Genomic DNA, 18,265 nt, shown 5'->3' with positions numbered 1-18,265 from the left:
CATCGTGGCTGTGTTCATTTCAGACCATTTCAAATGTCTTTAAATTCATCCTTGGAAGGAACGGTTTCATCATTTTGTCTCTCTGGGAGCAATGGTTTCAAGCTGAAGTAACACTTTTGTAATTGAAAGGCAACGTCATTCTCCTATAAATAATAGTTGCTGGAACAGGATGGAAGGGAATGCCGCAATCTCTTCTATCTGTTCATGGTCTCTCTTCTGATTTCTGCTCGTGCAGCACAGGGATATGATATAGATCAGCCTAAGCGTGGCCTTGTCTTTGTTTAAAAGCAGCCTTACTTGTTTTTATTTCCCCCTTAGGCTGACTAAGTCTTTTAAAACCTTTGTGTTTCTTCCTTGTCGTATTCCAGTGTACTTCACCATCCTCCTCCTCTATCCTTTGCAGTTGCACAAACATTAGTAGCTACCCAATGTCTGTGAGCAGCACTATAAGAATATGTTTGGATGAAGGAGGATCTTTTGTTAAGAGAAATATGTTTCGATTTTGCTTTGTTTTTCAGAAGGGATCCTAATTAGTTTAGGCAGGGGGCGAATAAAGAGCATAAAAACTTTCTACCCTGACAGCTATTGCTCTCTCCACATGTATTTGAACTCCCTAGTACACAATAAAGACCACATAAATTCAGCAAAGTAATGAGCAGACTGGATTAAATGTACTTTGGGTGCTACCTGTATTTGCTTACAACTCGGCATCATCCAGAGCCGCCTGAGAAAGGGAAATGCACCTAGAAATCCAGCTGTCCTGGGGCTGGTAGCTAGCAGAAGTGAAGGGCGTGCCAGCAGCCTGGCTGTGCCTCTGTGCTCACCAGCTGGAGGCTTTGTTGAAGGGAGAATTTCAGCAGAGACACTGGCGATCTCTCGGGAAGTGCAGCTGTGCCCACGGGAGCACCGACTGCTCTTGATGTTTGACAGGTTCTGCTGAAGCATTATCCTTAAGCTGAGCCTGAGCCATGTGGTGCAAGTCCAGAGCTGAGCTTCCTCAGCCCTTAGGATGAAGGATGGTAGCCAGGCTTTCTGGGGGATGTTTCTTATGTATCAGCTTTTCTAAATTATCTAATCCCAAAGCCAAAGGGAGGGGGGTTGTGCAGTGCATGTTTACATGGCTCCAAGAGAAACTTTCAGAAGAACACGTTTCCTTCTCTGCAGCCAGTAGTTATTAAACAAAAAAAATGTATTTGCAGTACTGTCAGATCTTGATATTATTTTGAATGTTTATATGATGTTATAATTAAGCACTGAAAGTTTCCAATAAGTGTGCCCCTCTCGCCCCCCTCGCTTTGCTTACCTGGGCCGTACTAGCTGTAGTGCTGCAGTATTTCTGTATTCTGGATTAGTTGGAGTGTTCTCCATGGATGGCTTCTCCATTCCACTCCTCTTTTAATGTCTGCTCTCCTACAGAATTGATTGATCTGTCAGTTCAATAACTGGGCTAGAGCTGACCCAGTTCGCGCAAAGAAACATTAAAATTCTTCCTTGTAAAGTATTTCTAGTCTTTCTGGATCTGATCTGCCTATTTCAAAGCTTTAAGTTCAAGAAGTGAATCAGAGATTCTGTGAACTACTTTGTAATTTTGCCAGACCTTCCACTACTGGGATTACCTATATAGCCTTTTAATCTGCTGTACGTGAACACTGTCTTTTTGAGGGTTACAGAAAGTAAAGCAAGGCAGTCTCAGCAGCAGGTTACGCCGACTGCAAATTCTCCTTGGGATCTTGTTTTTCTAGAACTTGCTTTCCTTCTTTGGAGCATTAATCTTTCCATGTCACACGTTTTCTGTTAAACTTTTCTCCTCTGCTAATCTCTGGATTTGTTCTGCTGCCCTTCCTAATCCATGGGAGCGTTGGTGACCTCAGGAGACACCCTTGGCAAGAGGCTTTTTTGGATTCAAGTAACATCGATTATTCCTCCTGAAGTGCTGAAAATCAGCAATTGCCTTTCAGACAGTCCCTGAACAAGACTGAACTCCTTAACCACTTGCCTACCAAAACCTGCTCGCTGCAATGCAGCCCTAATGGGACATGAGCTCTCAGGTTAATACCGTGCTCAGAAACAGCCGGTCCTGCATCTTTGCAAGTTCTGAACTTTCTGCAACTGCCAAAATATTGTACAGGAAAGGAGGGGATAAGCCAAGCTGAGTTACAGTTTAATTTCTAGAAATGTTTTTTTTGCATTGGGCTGTAAGTCAAAAACAATATAGTAACAAAGTTCCAGTCTTGGGTAAAAAAAACTCTACTGAAAAGAAAATCATTGCCTGTGAAGAGCTTTAGCCATAGCTCAAACATGGGATTTCTTGTTTTGCTTTTAAAGAAGTGAAGGGGCAAAACATAGTGCTAACAGGAGGATGATGCTTGGTGGAGGTTTATATGCCAGGGTCAGAGGAGGGAGCAGAGGGGCACAGTGGGAGAGGTTTGCGTAACTGCGATGCAGTAACTCGTCCCAGCATTGCCCTGCACGCTGAGTAGGAGTCGCGAGTCACTGTCTGTCCCTGTAATTGCACAGGCGACAGCAATGCTGGCTCGCTGTGTGCTTCTGTGGGAGGGTGCAGAGGAGGCTGTGGGGAGGCAATGCTCGCCGAGGTTCTGGGGGATGGCGTGACTGCACAACAAGCCTCGAATGTGCAAAGGCTAGCCAGTTTATGTAGTAGTTGGGGAGGTGATCCATAAATGGTGTCCGTGTGTGTTAGTACATGTAGTGTAAAAAAAGCTATGAGATTCCTTTTACCTCATTTTATCTAGAATACAGCTAGAAGTGAGAACTTCCCAGACGTTACGGAGATCATACCTAGCTTCCAGGGGAGTGGCAGCATGTGACTCCTGAAAATGTGTAAAGTGCTCGCACATTCTCTCTCGTAACTTGAGTCAAGCAGAATGCAAAGTAATCCGCTCTGGCGCCAGAACAAGAAAACGCAAAGAAACCATCTGTTAAACCCAGAATTTTCTCCTCTGGTGTTAAAGTTTCAGTATCTGAGAAAATGGGAACCCAGCAGGACTTCATAGCTTATGCTGTGCTGCTCCTCACCTTTAGGCATATCTTGCTGCTTGGGATGTTGCTGGCATCTGAGATTCTGAGCAATGTGTCCCAGTGTGGGACCTGCATTCCTCCTCCTTTGGAGGTTCTGTTAAACTGAGCTGGGCAGAGCAACAAAAGATGACCCGTAGAGTTAGTGTCCTGCAGTGGTAGAAAGGTAAGCTCTTTGGCTTGTCTTTAATTTCCTCGATTCCGAGAAGACTAGCAAAAAGGTAGGGTATTTTTAAGCTACATTTCCTTCCTGCTTAGGAAAGAGTTCTCCTCTGACGTGGCGGCTGTTACCGATGCTGCGATGCGCTCTCCTCTTGTCAGTGTGAGAGGAGAGCCGGAGAGCCGAGGGGTGAAGCCTCCTCACCACAGCGGATTTCCTGTCTCAGATTGCTGCCGCTGCAAGAGGGCATGCAAGTTAATTTGGCACCAGGGAAGGATGGCTGGAGAAGGCAGGTGTGGAGAGAGAAAATAGGGCCTCGTGGAGAACTTTTTGCTCTTTCTTTACAGCCCTTGATGGTTGGGTCCGTTTTTGCCCTTTGCAGTGGGACAGAACTGGTGTTTCCATCGCACAGAGGGGTTTATGTTCTCCCTCAGTATCCTTGGGCCCCGTTAGCAGCAGCAGCAAGTGCTGAATACTTGCACTAGCTGTGCATGACAACAGCCCACATTGCTTTCTTGCTTGGCCAGAGAGATGTGGAGGAGCTCTCTTAAATCTGTAAATGTTTATTTAGTTTGAATATGTGAGTATTTTAGGAGCTATGGAGAGCCTGTATATCAGTGAAAATACCTGGTTTTCATCTACCAGGTAACATAATGCCTTTCCTCATGAGGAAATGTATACCGATACATACTTCATCACCTTCCACGGGCTTTGGCAGGGAGTCACTTGTGTCAGTTCTGTGCTTGCAGAGATGTGACAGCAGGGTTTGCAGGAGTGTAGTCCCGGTGGAGGGGGACTACTAGACTGCTTCTTCAGGATTTAATTTGGGAAAGGAGGATGTGCTGGTCTTGTTTGGAAATCTGTGGATTTCCTTTGGTTTGTCAGAAGAGCAGGCAGGCTTCAGCGCCATTCTGTTCTGATGCTGTTGCTCTGCACAAGTAGGTCTCAGATGTATGGATGGACATGCACAACCGTTTTCCTGATTTCTTTTCAGGGAATTTCCCAATTCCTTTCAAATACAAGCACCTTCTCTCCTGTATTTAGACTATCGTGTGTATTTTTGCTCACTTTTTACGATAAGGTGAAACAGTGAGCTTGGCAGTATTGATCTTTGCTGCTTCCCTTCCCTCTCCAGAGCGCTTAAGACATTTTTAGAGGCTTTCATCTCTGAGCTTTTTGGGGAGAGAACAGCATCCACCAATACATCAGCTGTCAGGGTTCAGCTTCTTGAAGTCTTGGCTTTCCAACCCAGAGCTTATGACTTTTTTTCATTACGCCTTGCTCAGCATTGATGCACAGTGAAGGTAAACAGTGGGGCTGGGGTTGGGGGAAGAAGGGGAGAATTTAAAAAGCTTTGTTTTACAAGCCTTTTGATAGAAATGCATGTGATGAAGATACAGGGTAGAAAATAGCCCCAGGATAGGAGGAGGATGACTAAAAACCTGAAGGTCTATGTGTAGTGGAGTTTAAGAAGCTGAGTTAAGATTGAAATAAGCCCCACATGTTTTGGGGTCAGTGCAGCCTTAACTGAGTATCTGAATAACAGGATACAATAGATTTGTGTAGAAAATTCCACATGCAGCCTCAGCAGTCAGGGAGCAAGAGAGGTCAGGTCATAGCTGGTGCTGTATGTCCGGTTCACAGGGAGGAAAATAGTTAAATTACCACAAAGGGACTTTTGAACTAGGACTTGTAAAAATTTGTAGCAGAGCATTGACAGGTCTCTACTGGAAAATTGGACAGATTCGTTTGCTTTTGTGGCATTTTACTAAGCTTTCTACCACTTGAGATAACGTCTGATGATTTGGGGGTATCTGCCTAGTGAGAAGGCTCAGAACACACCTGTCATTTCTGATGATTTTCTCCTTATCTTCATTCATCTCCTTTGGGTGAAAGTTTCATGGGCTTTTTCCACCTGCAGCAAGACGGGCTGTGGAGGGACACATGCTCCTATTCTGTCGCTCCCAAGGAGCGCATCAGATAAAAACTGAAACGAAGCAAGAACTTAGTGCAGCAACCTGATGAGTGGAGTTTGTTGGCCGATTGAAGGCTGGGAGCAAAATGCTTAATAGATTTATGAGGGGTTTTTGGTTTGGTTTTTTTCTTAAATGAAGATATTTTAAGAGAAAAGTGAGGATGAATAGAAATGGAGAGATGAGTTGTAAATTCCTTAGGGATATAGCAGTGGACAGATCTGTCTCCAGTTTAAAGAACAGCACAGGTTGGTATTAAGACTTCGTTTCACGTGACTGATAATCCAAAAACTATTTCTGAAGAGCAGCTTTTAAAAAAACCACAAATCCTGCTCAGCCAGATTCTGAAATAGTGTTGATTTATAGTATGGACTGGAAAGACTGAATAAAACAAAAAATACAAAACTATTTTTAATCATTTAGATAAATGATATTTCTTTTTGCTAAATCCAACATTTGCACTTGTTTGGTTTTTTTTCCTGAGTGAACAAATCCAGATTTTTTTTCTCTTGGACATAGTTTTATTTTTAAACACGGCTTCCAGAAATGCATGTGTGTGGGACTGCAGTTGGGACCAGTGGAGAGCCGTGGCACTCTGCCAGGCACTCGCCCTGTCCCTGCAGCATAGATGGAGCGTTCTGGAGAAAAACAAGCCCAAAACTTTAAACAAATTACGTTTAATGGAAATAAACTTTTTTTGCCCTCCTGGGTAATGATTTCGATAATGTGCTGGCTCTGTGTTTCTGGATGACAGAGGAAGGGGGAAGGGGAGAGGAGGGCAGAGATGGAGCTCTGTCTGCCTGCAGCTTGCTCTCCGGTGGATGCTCTTGGAAGGCTGTGGGTCAGACTGTGATGTTTCTAAGCTTGGAGCATTTTTTTAACTCCCAGCCAGTCTTTCTATTAGAAGGTGAGCTGGCTAGCTACAGCCCAGCTATAAGAGCATTTATCTAGAGGTTGTTTTCTTCCATATATAGGTCTGTAAGACCTGGGGAGGCATATGCCTTGTATTTGGCATTTTCTGTGTACAGCTCTGACACTGTCCTCCATGTCATTCAGCTGAATTCTGCTGGGTTTTGATCATAAGTGATAATGCCATGAAACCAATACCTGATTGATTTTTCTTCTTTTTTTTTTTTTTTTTTTTTTAATATAACGAAGGGCGAGCAGAGTAGGCTATAGACTACTTAAATGCACCATAGTCATATCTCTCTGATTTTTCAAGCTGGTGCTGATACATCTTTTCTCTCACTTCTGTTGCTATGGTGTTAGTTCTGTGCAAAAACAAACCTTTGGGTGATCATGTCAAATGCAAAGATCATTTGGAGAGAGAGAGATGCTGAAAGAGAAGGGAGGTAGGAGGGCTCAAATTCCAGCTGATGACAAACAATGAAATCAGTGTTTGCTTCAGCAGAGGGCCATCTGAAATTTTGCACTCTACTTTCACTGATTTCTGCTTGGGTCTGATAATCCATTTGAAAAGGCTTCTTTTTTCCCCCCCTTCAAACCTTTTTTTTCTTCTTTTTATTTAACTTCTACTTTTTTTTTTTTCTTCTTGGTATATAAAAGGAAGGTGGATCTCTTCCAAATTCCGCACAGCCCAGGAATATTTGCTTTTTGCAGCATGGCCCAGAACAGAGAGAACTTACTCTTGCAAACAGTTTGATCCTCCAATCCACAAAATACCGGGTCAAATTTTGAAGGTTTGTGTGGTTGAAACATACCTGCTGTCCTTGTTGAGCCAGTTGAAGTTGTCATTGAACTTCCTATCAGAGGAGGAGCTTCCTTAGCGTGCTGTCATTTCTAGGATTGCTTTCCTGGTGAAGGGGAAGCAGAGTGCTGTTAGGAGGGGCCCTTTTTAACACTTTCGGATGTGCAAAGTAGGTGCATTTGGTTTCATTCTCATGCCAGTTGCTTTTAGCTGGCACAGCTGTTGCGAAGAAGTTATCTTGCCCAGATGTCTTATGCTTCTGGAAAACACTGTGCTGAAAATGCCTGGATATGCCTTGAAGGCTTATTTCTATTCTTGGGTCAAGGCTGAAAGGGAGAACTGTTTTCTTGTTTTCTGAATGTTTCTGTGCAGATTGAGCTGGAAGTGCAGGAAGAATGTAGAGGGGTAACCAATCTCATACTTACTTGATTCTCATTGTTTTTCAAACTGGAAGTCCTGAAAATGGATTAATTCACATTTTTGTACCTTGGCAACTGGGAACTTTCTGACCTAGTTAAATGGACCCTTTGTTTTGCTGTTTCCTTCCAGATGTGATAGGCAGATGAAAAAACCTCAGGAAAAGCAGCGTGGTCATCTGAGATTTCTTTTAAGGATATTAACTGATTTTTCTGGAATTTAGTTGCAGAAGTAGATCATCTCCTTCCAAGCTGCAGTTCACTTCATTTTGCCTTAATTTTCCAACACCTACGCTTGCCCTTAGCCGTCGTGCTGCACTACTTGCGGGAGTAAAAATGTAAGTGCCAGGACAGCCAGACCTTCTGTGGACTGCCTCACCCAGCCAGAGCTTACCAATCACCGAGCATCCACATCAAGTCTCTCTTGTTTGTCTTTACCATTGCATAGTCTTCACTTGTAGAGAGTCTGCTGCCCACCTGTGAATGGTGCCTCTGTTAGTCTCCTCAGAAGATAGATACACAATATGTTTTCCAGTTGTATTACAATCTATGTAAGTACTTCAAAGATAGTACTAGAACCTCAACCTATAACTGTTAGTAGGAGCGTATAGTAATGGGCAAGCAAAGGTGGTCTCTGTTGGGGAGAATTGGCAGTCTCTTGGTTTGCTTTTGTGCCATAGGTAACTTCAGTTATTCTACTCAAGTAAGCCTAGCCCAGGTAAGAGTGCCTACACAAGAAAAGCAGTTCGGCTACATGGATCAGTTAGATTAGCAGCTAGCAAATTATTATAAGGCTGCTAGCTAGATCTCTGCTGTTTTAGTTTTATTGGTCCTTGAGCTCCAGCCATCCTGTCTTATCGTCACCTTCCTTAAGGCACTCCTTAATTCAAAGCAGGGCCATTTCTGTGGGGTGGGAAGTTTTATTAGGATAAAACTCAAGCTAATGAGACAGTGAAGACCAGGCTTCTATCAAAACAGAGCATCAGTAGCCTCTTCTGCCCAGCCTTCCTCTCCCTCCTGTACCCCCCACCCCCTTCTCTGCCAGAGTTGAATAAAAGGGATAGCAGCAATGGAAGGGGACATGCGTGTAACTGTAAAATCAGATGCTAACTTTAGTTTAGTGAGCACACATCTGTCTTTCATTTCAAAGATGTTCCCTGTTTGAGGTTTACAAGGTTAAGTCGCCAACTGGTGCGGTAGATCTCACAACTGGTTGAAAAGCAGTGCTTGATGATGTGGCAGCTTTTGTGCTGTGGGCAGCCCAGTGTGTTGGCTAGAACATGATCCAGTTCTGGTACTTACACTGTACAAATGTTCAAATCTGATAAGTAGCTTCATGGGATCATTAAGTTTGGTAGGGACCTGAGGGTCCATAATACATCATCTTGATCAAAGTAGATTCAGCGTTAAATTCAGACCAAGTTGCTTAGGGCTTTGTCCAGTCAGCTCTTGAAAACCTTGAAGGATGGAGATCCTACAGCCTCTGGGGGGCTCTGTGCTGCAACCAGACTGTCCTCATGGTGGAATTTTTTTCCTGATTTAGTTGAAATTTCCACAGTTTTGATTAATGTCCTGATAAATCTAAGCCCTCACCATGAGATCGGCCAGTTCTCTTAGTACCATTGCATGCATCCCATCAGGACCAGTAGTCTTCTTTGCATTAAGATTTCCTCAAGAGATCCCTAACTCAATCCTTTTCCAGTACAGGTGGTTCCTTTGCTCCTTGAACCCTGTCTTGGTACTGGGGACCAAGCCCTGTGACACATTGCCACCACTTTCATGCCTTCCCATGCTGTCTGGAGCAGAGTTTCTGCACACCCCACCCAGATCTTTGTCCCCTATCCAGCTGACTGCCAAAATCTGCTAGTGGAGTGCTCTGGGAGCTGCATTCCTCTTTACCAGCTAAATAGCTGTCCCTGCAGATGAATTTGCAAAGATCTGGAGTCACTTGCTTTTGTGCTACCTGTATTACTGTCCTGGGTGTTGTGTTGTGCAATCCCAAAGGGTGAAGGGCGCAGCAGGCATTCCTTTTATTAGTGGTGATAATCTTTGTTGGCTCATTCCTTTTGCATGTATGTGTAAGTACCAGGAAAGAAGGTGGAGAGGGAAATGTTGGCTCAGGGTGGAGAAGCACAGGAAGGTGTTTGGATGAAGGGTGCTTGCCAATGACTAAACTGCTTTTTCATGGAATTAGATCTACACTGCTGAGAAATAAATGTCCAAGTAAAGTTTTCTGACATTCAGTGAAATGTAAATTCTCAGGAATTTGAGTAACTTACCAAAATAAAGGCAGCGTGTAAACTAACTGCCTTCAGTGTAGCAGCAATACCTTGGACGGTGGCAGGGGCAAGAAACTCACAGCCTCCAGGTATTAATAAAAGGTTTCTCTCTGGTTTCTTCAGCTTGACCTCACCAAACCCATTGAAGATCAGGGACCTTTGGATGTGATCATACATAAACTGACAGATGTCATCCTTGAAGCAGACCAGAATGACAGCCAGTCACTGGAGTTGGTTCACAGGTTCCAGGTAAGTGGTTCTTTCATAGTCCTTCCACATTTCGAGCAGGAGGATGATCATGGTGCAGCAAATTCAGTCTGTTTCCTGTGCAGTTGGTAGGGTCTGATGAAAAGACCTCCCTGGCACAGTGCTGCCCTGCTACTGATAGCCCAGTAAAAATTGTTTTGTCAGTCTAAAATGGATTTGCACCTTTAGATAGGTTTTACGTTGTAGTGGTAAGGTTAGTAAGAACTGGTTTCCCACCAAATGTTGTCCTGATAACCATTCCAAGCACGAGTGCTGTTCACAAAGAGGAACAGGATGCAGAGTCCTTTACATGTATCTCTCCACGACAGAAGACACTAAATTAATTTGGCCCAGTTCTGTCTAGTCTTCACAGTTCCTGGAATGCTAATTTCTGTAACATAAAGATTACTGTGAGTGATTCTGTCCTCTAAAGCTGAGAATCCTGTACTATTAATTTTTTTTTTTTTTTCTCAAGTGTACATTGAAGGTCAGAAATATGCAGGACATAGTGGTAGCGAGAACTGTTTTCCCCAAGAATTCCTATCAGTAGTCTGAACGCAGATGAAAATGACAAAGCAACACCTTTATCACTTTAAAAGGTGTTGCTTCTGGTGGATATCTTTGATCAAAGGTATATTCTTTTTTTTCTCTTTCAAAGAGAAGCAAAATTTAAAAAGATATTTTCAGAATTTTATGGAATATGCTTAGGGGGAAAAACGGCTCAGAAAAATTCTGCAATTCTGACAACTTTACTTTCTTGGGAAATGATGTTCTCTTTGCTCTGCTTAATGTTCTGCAACTAGTAATGCAGAAAATATTTTGCTTAATGGGGTCAATATTGTCTTTGCTCGAGTTACAGAGCTTTTCTGCTTCTTCCCACCTGCATATTACTCAAACACACACAGGAGACAAAAAGGTTTGACTTGTGGGTCTGGCCGTCTAGCACCAGTTCTCTGAAGAGTAGATGACTATTCATCACTAAGTAGTGCAGGTATCCACTTCCCACAGCACTGGAAACTTGTAAATGTCCAAAGAAGCATATGGAGAGGTGGGTTTCAGGGGCTTTCTGCTCACAGTCCTTCCCTGTTTCAGTTGTTAACTGGTTTGCCTTCACAATATACCCATCCTATTGATGGGAAAAAATGATGACCAAAGAGGCAAAAGGGCACATGTGTTAAGTTGCTCACAGCTGATTAAGACTCATGAGATTCCTTATTCCCAATTCTTATGTTGTTTCATGCATTCCTGAAGGCCAGGCTTTGAGGCACAGAGAGAGCAGCTCTGTGTAATACTGTGGCACCTCCCTTGTCTCCTGGAGCACATGCTGGTAGGGAACTTGTGCAAGCAGTTTTAGAACAAAAGTTGGTGTGTAGTAGTACAATTAACATCTAAAACACCTTGCTTTTATTCCTGAGCAAGAACTCTTCAATGGAAATGGAATATTTTTAATAAGAACTCCAGATAGTCAACTTACTGTATTTGGTAGCTTAAGGTCACAAGCTGATTCTTTCTCAAGAAACTGGAGTGAGGTCTGGAGGAAACGGTAGTAAGTACAGAGGATGCATTTTAATGCATTTAAAGCTGCTGTTAATCAAGGTGAAGTTTGGTACGAAACAGGGTAGAGCACTTTGCAGCTAGAGCCTTAGCTTTGGCCGAGGACTTAGTGGGCTGTTCTCGGGTCTGTGTGACAGCTGCTATGCTGCTGGAAGGCTGGTAGAGGTAAAATGACCTGCTAAAGCTAAATCCCTTACCCTGATAGATTTCTTAAAGTAATCATAATATGATACCTTGACATTATTCTGTGTACCTTTGTTACTGTTTAGATAACTTAATCCAATATTTTTGTATAGGTTAAATCTTGAAGCTTTGTTTTTAAAGATATTTAAGTTAGAAAATCTCAGTGAAAATACACTGTTTATCTAACGAGTTGGCGGGAGAGATTCTGAGAGTGGTGAGAGAGAAGCAGTATATATGGATATATTATCCATGTGTAATTATGGATAAATATCCATTTATTCTTTAGTTCAGGGATTTGCTCTTTGTATCTTTTTTTTTTTGTTAACACTTGGAAAAGAATAATATCACCTGAATAGAGATGCAGTGGCCTAAAAAATACAACAGAAACATCCCCTTATGAAAAAAATGAAAACCCAATCAAAACTGCAACTACAAGCCAAAAACCCAACGCCCTCCACCCAAAGTCTCTCCTAAAATTCTCAAATTCTACAGAGCTATGTAAGTTAATACATATCACTGATCTTACAGGATTTATTTTCTTTCAAATGATAATATCAAATACAGCAATATTTTTTAACCACAGACTATTTGAAGTTAAATCACTGATTTAAACCTTCAGAAATGTTAGTTTGCATATAACAGTTAATACAGCATAAAAATAAGAAACGTATGTGGGGATATTGTTTCCATGTTCTAAGCTTTTGTGCTTTGGTCGGGAAGAAGGTATTTTATGTAGTTCAGCTTGGATTTTTTGTAGAAAGTAAGATATAATTCAGTTTCAGTACAGACTTGCCTACTGCAGAGATCTCAATTCCCACTTTTTTTTTTTTTTTCGCCCCCAAAGTGTACAGGGAGGCAGGGCCAGGAATAGGAGACCGGAGGCAAAAGCTTTGCAAAACTTGAAGAAATTGTACATTTCTGTCAGGATTATTGAATCTGTTTGCTACTGTCATGCACGATGGCATTGATTTTACCACCTGGACCTTTTGGTCATGCTATTTATGCTTTCTCTAATACTTCAGTTCTACCAGTTCCTCGCCTGGTGCTGTTTCTTCACTCTACAGGATAAGTCCAACCTGCATGCTTAGGGCTGTCTTCATGGTCCTCAAGAGCTGACCACAGTTAGAGGAGTGCTCTCCTGCAGTGTGTTAGGCTATAAGCCTGAATTCGGAGTGGCAGCTGAAGGGCTCTTTGGTTTAAGTGTAAATTTCAATGGCTGTTTGCTCTCAGACTTCTTGAGCCCTTGGCCGTAAGGAGATTGGGATACTGGGGGAGCTGGGCAGGTGGGAAGGAGTCTGTTGACTATCATGAAGGCATTGGCCAAAGTAATGAGAAAACCAGGTGTACTCCCAGGAGGCTTACGTCCTCTGTATGGCAGTCCACGGTCACGGTGGATGTCTCTAGAGATATGCACATCAGAAGAGGCTGCAGACCCCTGATTTACAGGGATATTCTTACTGGGACGATATTATAACCTTCACTGGTGCTGGCAAATCTCACTTGAGCTGCCTCATTTCAGAGCAGCTGAGAAATAGTTGTATTAAAATCCCACATACTGTGGTATGTGGCACTGGGACCCCTCCAGTTATATGCCTGCCGGCAGCTACCACCTATTAGTGTACGTGCCTCCTTATTGTTCCTGTATGGCTCACCTGTCAGCTTGTGCCCTTGATCCTTTGATCAGAATCGCAGGCAGTGGGTGCATTGTGATTCTGCTTCATCGCAACTGCTCTTTTCCAAGATGTGATTGTCCGTGTCCTACAGTGAATTTACTGCAACATTTCCACGTCTTGCAGGCTGGTTAACTCCTCCTGTGTTAAAACTGTGGAGCAACTTGTTGCAAACAGTTTTAAATCATAGCCTTAATAAAAGCTAAACAACCAAACTCACATTGCCCTAAAATTCCACTTTATCTATTTGAGTATAGCGTTGTGTGCAAGTTCAACAATTCAGCCTTGCCTCTCCTCTCCATCCCATTAGAAGTAATAAATCAACAGTGTCACTATATTCAAGGTGATCCCGTTAAAGGAAGCTGCATAATAGCATCCCTGTGCTGTGTTGTTTCTTAGGACTGCGCTGCAGCTCTTGCTATTTTTGTTGATCTTGGAAATCACAGAGCTTTCTTTTTAGTGACCTCTGAAGAAAAGCAGTAAGAAACCTTCCCTTAAGATTTGGGGCAAACAAATCTTACTGCTCTCTGTGTTTCCTGACCCAGCTCTTCTCTCCCATACTGCCAGGTTCATTGGTGTTAACATCATCTCCCCTATCTCCTGCGCCTGAGTTTTTTGTTGGCAGTGTGGCCTTAATCTCATACAGAGTAGTACAGTAATGGGTGAGCTATCGGGTCATTGATTTGGACTGGGGGTATGCTTCTTGTGACACACTAGCTAATGTGGAGAGAACAGTTGTTGATCCCAGGGAGTCATGGAGAGTACTGACGAGGTATTTGATAAAGCATGTCAAATTCTTTCTGTAGGATTTGCGTAGTGATAAATTGATTTAAATACCTGCACAGCACAAGAGCATTCCGTTACATTAGATATTCTTGCAGACCTGTCTGCTGCCTTCTAAGAATAACAGAGAACAAAACGGGAAACAAGTTGGGCTGGAACAGGTTTGGGTTACAGTGGAGTGAAACAGGAATAACTGTAATCCAGAGACTAGATAATAGGGTTGAAATTCAGTCTTCTGTCTGTTATCGTTACTGCTAATTTGTTGCTGTAGAACGCTTATGTCTTTCTGTGCCTTAGCTTACCACTACCCTTTCATAAATTGGTCTCTATTTCTTAATAATGGCTTTCATAATTTTCCTTTAAGTATTAGTATTCAAGCAAAAATAATACTGTGGTTCTTGTGAAGCTAATTTGCAGTATGTTGATGGGAAGTTGAAACTTCTTTTTATTTTGATAATACTGTGAACTAGGATTGCATGTCAGGTATTCTAGAAAGCAAAGGTATTGTTCACATACCTGGGGCATATGCTGCATGTAAGTCAGTGCCCTTTAATTGTCAGCAAGTGTATTATTAGAAAACCTCTCTCTACAGTAATGCATGCTCCATATATATTTTTCCAGAGCTCAAGTAGTAGAGACATATGGAAGCGAGAATAAGTTTCTGAGCAAGTCAGATGGAGAAGTAGTTCCCTGTCTCCTGACTTGATTGGTAAATAGTTGAACTTGTTCAACTAACAGTATGAACTGTGTGAGAAGGAAATAAATCAGGTGAAAAGCACGCTATGGATACAGAGCATTGTCTTATACCAGTGTCTTCTGTGCTTCAATTCACAATGGTAGTGAATTCTGCTCCTGCTTTGAGGACTCCTCTTCATTTTCATCTGCGTTTCATGTTCCTGTTGATGGTGGGTTTAGTCTTTTTTGAGCACTCCTCCTAATTCCAGTTTAGCATTGCTGGGTTCACAACAGCAAGCTTCAGCCAGACATACTCTAGAAAGGCTGTTGCAGGGCTACACTAAGAAACTTGCTTAATTCTTCTTGCGAAATGCTTGGATCCAGCTGGCTGGTGCCTTCAAGGCCTTCATTTTTAGGAATATTAAATTTAACCGCAAATGACAATAATAAAAAAGCCAAGAATGTTAGAGGAGAACTTGATGTTCTTTCTTTTCTCCCTGTCATTAGTTCTTGGTTGTACAGTAAACAGTGTATTATCTAATATATCGACCCTTTTTGAGGATGCCATCTTCCTGCAAAGAAGTGCAGTGTAATGCCTAAAGGATTAGAAAGGGATCCTGGCATGTGGATTCAGTCACATGCTTTTCTACAGTTTCATTACGTGATCTAGATCGTCCCATTTGCATCCCTAAGTTTTTGTTTTGCAAGCTGTGAATTAAAGGAAATGGTATTAACTCCCTTTTGAGATTAATATGAGAAGCCTTTTAGGTCAACTCAGAACGGCTGTCATAAGGACTTGGGGTTTGTTTCTGTTTGGAGCTCTGGTATGAGTTTGTAGTAGCTATGATGACATCTGATTTACTGACCAAGTAACAGTGGTCACACTGATGTCTGATGATCTGTTTTTACAGATAGAGTGTTCTTTGGCATAGCCCAGTGGATGACTTGTCCACAATCATGTAGTTGAACTAGAATGTAGGTTTCCATTACTGGACTACACATATTTCTGACTGTGGGTATGGAATTATAATCTCTCATTATCTTCAAAACTCATTCATTAGAAAAAGATCCTCTCCCAATGCCTTCCAGACTGGGAGAGGATCTTTCTCTAGCGAATGAGATGGAGGGCAGGGACCCCTGTGAGCAGTCTTCTGAACGGTATCTTCTCCCCAGTAAACCAAGGCCCTGGGCTTCTGGTTCCACACATCTGACTAAGTTGTGCCACATCACTGGCATGCAGGGAACTTTCATTGTAATAAGACATATACTCAGGAACCAGCAGAGCAGAGGAGAGGTCTGTCAGTGTTGAATTACATGCCAAAGTGTGTTTAAAGGGTGTACTCTCACGTAATTTTGTATACAGGGCAGAAACTGGCAGGAAATTGCTGCCTGTCTCCATCTGTCCCGTATTATTTTTAAGACATTGAAAACTATTAGAAATGAAGAGATGTATATTCCCTAGAAAAAATCCATTTGTAAGAATCCATTTGTATATAGTGTGTGGGGTGGGGTTGTTGGTTTGGGTTTGTTTTTAAACTAAAATCAATGAGCATCCTAAAAAATGTAAAGTGACCACCTTGCAAGAGAGCTACTTATGTGTGTGTGATGCTGCATAAGCACTGTAGTATTTCTGGCACCTGCACGCAAGTGGAAATAGTGTGGTTCCCTATTGTTCATTAAATTGACTGAAAAAGTTCGGATGATCTTAACCAGACCAAACAGTGCAATATTCATGATGCTATTTTTCCTGCTACTGAATATAAATGTAACAGCAAGATGATGCCTGGCACCAGTCTTACCATTGGCTCCATAAAGCGGTCTTCCAGGAAGCAGAGAGCAAGGGATCCTTGACCACAGGAGGAGGAGCAGTCTGCCAGGCTACATTTATGACCTTTGTAAGAATAACTTTTTTTCAGAGCTGTATTGTAGAGGCCTTGACCATCTCATCTGCAAGAGCTGAGGAGGAAACTGGCTTCACATTTACATGAGTCTGTGTGCCTCCTCTCTGGAGTCTGTGATGAACCGTTGTACAGTCTGGTGGAGAGTGCTAATCGACTAGGAAGCCTCTTAGTGTGCCCTTTTTGTCTTAATGTTTAATGACTGTTCTCAATTGCCATGTAAAAAGTAATTATTACAGGAGACTCTGAAAATGGCAAGGAGGAGTTACCTGTTGCCAGTGGGCTTTTTGCCTGCAGAAGACCTTTAGGGCTGAGCTTTCAGAGGTCTTCATGCTAGTTGGATGTGGTCTGGACTGCAGTTTCTCAGGGGACTATTGGTGGGTGCAAACTGTTCTCCACTGCACTGAAGATCAGTGATGACTGCCTAGTGATCTCATCGAAAGCTAAAATGAAGACTGCATGCAGCACCTCGTGTAGTGCATGAAGTGCGAAGTAGAGAAATCTTTTCACTTGTTTCATAGGACACTTAGATCCTTATTTTGGGGATGATGATTAGTCTCCCTACCCCATGTTACACTGGGCTGAATGGGTTGAACATAGTTTATTTGTTGTCTAGTAAAAATTGTTAGAGTCCTTGGTGGTTCCTTCTTGACCAGAGGAACATGGAGAGAAGTCAGGTGGGAAGAGGCGTAGTCCCCAAGGGTCCCTTTCACTTGCTGGTGCTCCAGTTCCTGTCTTCTTGGTAAGAAAGGGAACCAAACTACCCCAGTTCCTGCATTCTAGACAGAGTTTATGACTTTGAAAACTGAGTATGTTTTGGCTTGTGTAAGACATTAACTGGGGAATCTTAGTTATGCTCTGATCAGAGCAAAATACTCTCTGAGCAGCTGCCCGTCATAGCTGTACAGGGGCTTGAGTATCTTCATTCATTGCAGCTTCATACTAGTCTGTTCCATTCAAAATGATGGCTCAAGTGATGGAAAATCAATAGGGTTATTAATTTCTCTTTCATAGCTTTTTCTGAACAGGTTCTCTTTGCATTAGCCTTCTTAAAAAGATAGATCAGAAGCAGGTTTTATGCCTAGGCTTCTGCTATCAGGTTGATGAAAATTGTTTCCTCCCCCCTGCCCTTCAGCTGTTGACTCTCCCACTCTGAAGTTGTCGAGGAAGGGCTCTTCTGTTCTTGATTCAGATGCTTCCTTAGAAGGCTTTGGGACTGGGAGGAAGGAAAATTAGAGAGATAGTTTGGAAGGGAAGGAGTTGGGGGATTGCTCTTCCTTGGAAGGGGAGAAGTGCATTGTTCTTGCTGCACTCATTGCTTTCTTCAGAAGTCTCAGCTGCGAGAAGGTGATTTGGGTCTGTATTCATGGAGATTATGCCAGTGGATTTTTAATGCTGGGGTTTTTTTGGTTTTGTTTTGTTTTTTAAAGATACTAGCCCATTCTGTTCCTGGTTTTCATCTTTGTACTCTGAAAATACTTACACATTTCAAATTTCTTTTCATGTGCTCTGCTGACAAAAGGCAAGTGAAAAACCAAAGGAAACTATAAAATCTTCGTAATTTTTTTCTTACTTGGGGGGCAGGGTGAGACACAAAGTTGAAATGCACCTGAATTCACAAGCCAATGCCTGTGTTTTTCCAATTTGAAAAATAATTCTGTCTTACATTTGTTGAGAGAGCCTT

At 42.4% G+C, this 18,265-nt stretch overlaps 1 protein-coding gene across 1 annotated transcript in view; it reads left to right on the top strand.

Annotated features, from left to right (window-relative positions):
• The window catches only part of ITPK1 (inositol-tetrakisphosphate 1-kinase), a 161,576-nt gene that overhangs the window by 69,573 nt on the left and 73,738 nt on the right, over window positions 1-18,265 (top strand). Inside the window, exon 3 of the mRNA XM_075711801.1 lies at window positions 9,696-9,821. Within this exon, the coding sequence (XP_075567916.1) occupies window positions 9,696-9,821 (126 nt within the window). The remainder of the gene's footprint in view (window positions 1-9,695; window positions 9,822-18,265) is intronic.

This window comes from Pelecanus crispus, chromosome 6, assembly GCF_030463565.1.
Source record: "Pelecanus crispus isolate bPelCri1 chromosome 6, bPelCri1.pri, whole genome shotgun sequence".
NCBI classification, from domain to species: domain Eukaryota; kingdom Metazoa; phylum Chordata; class Aves; order Pelecaniformes; family Pelecanidae; genus Pelecanus; species Pelecanus crispus.
The sequence above is the reverse complement of the archived record's forward strand: the minus strand, read 5'-3'. Positions and strand labels throughout refer to the sequence as shown.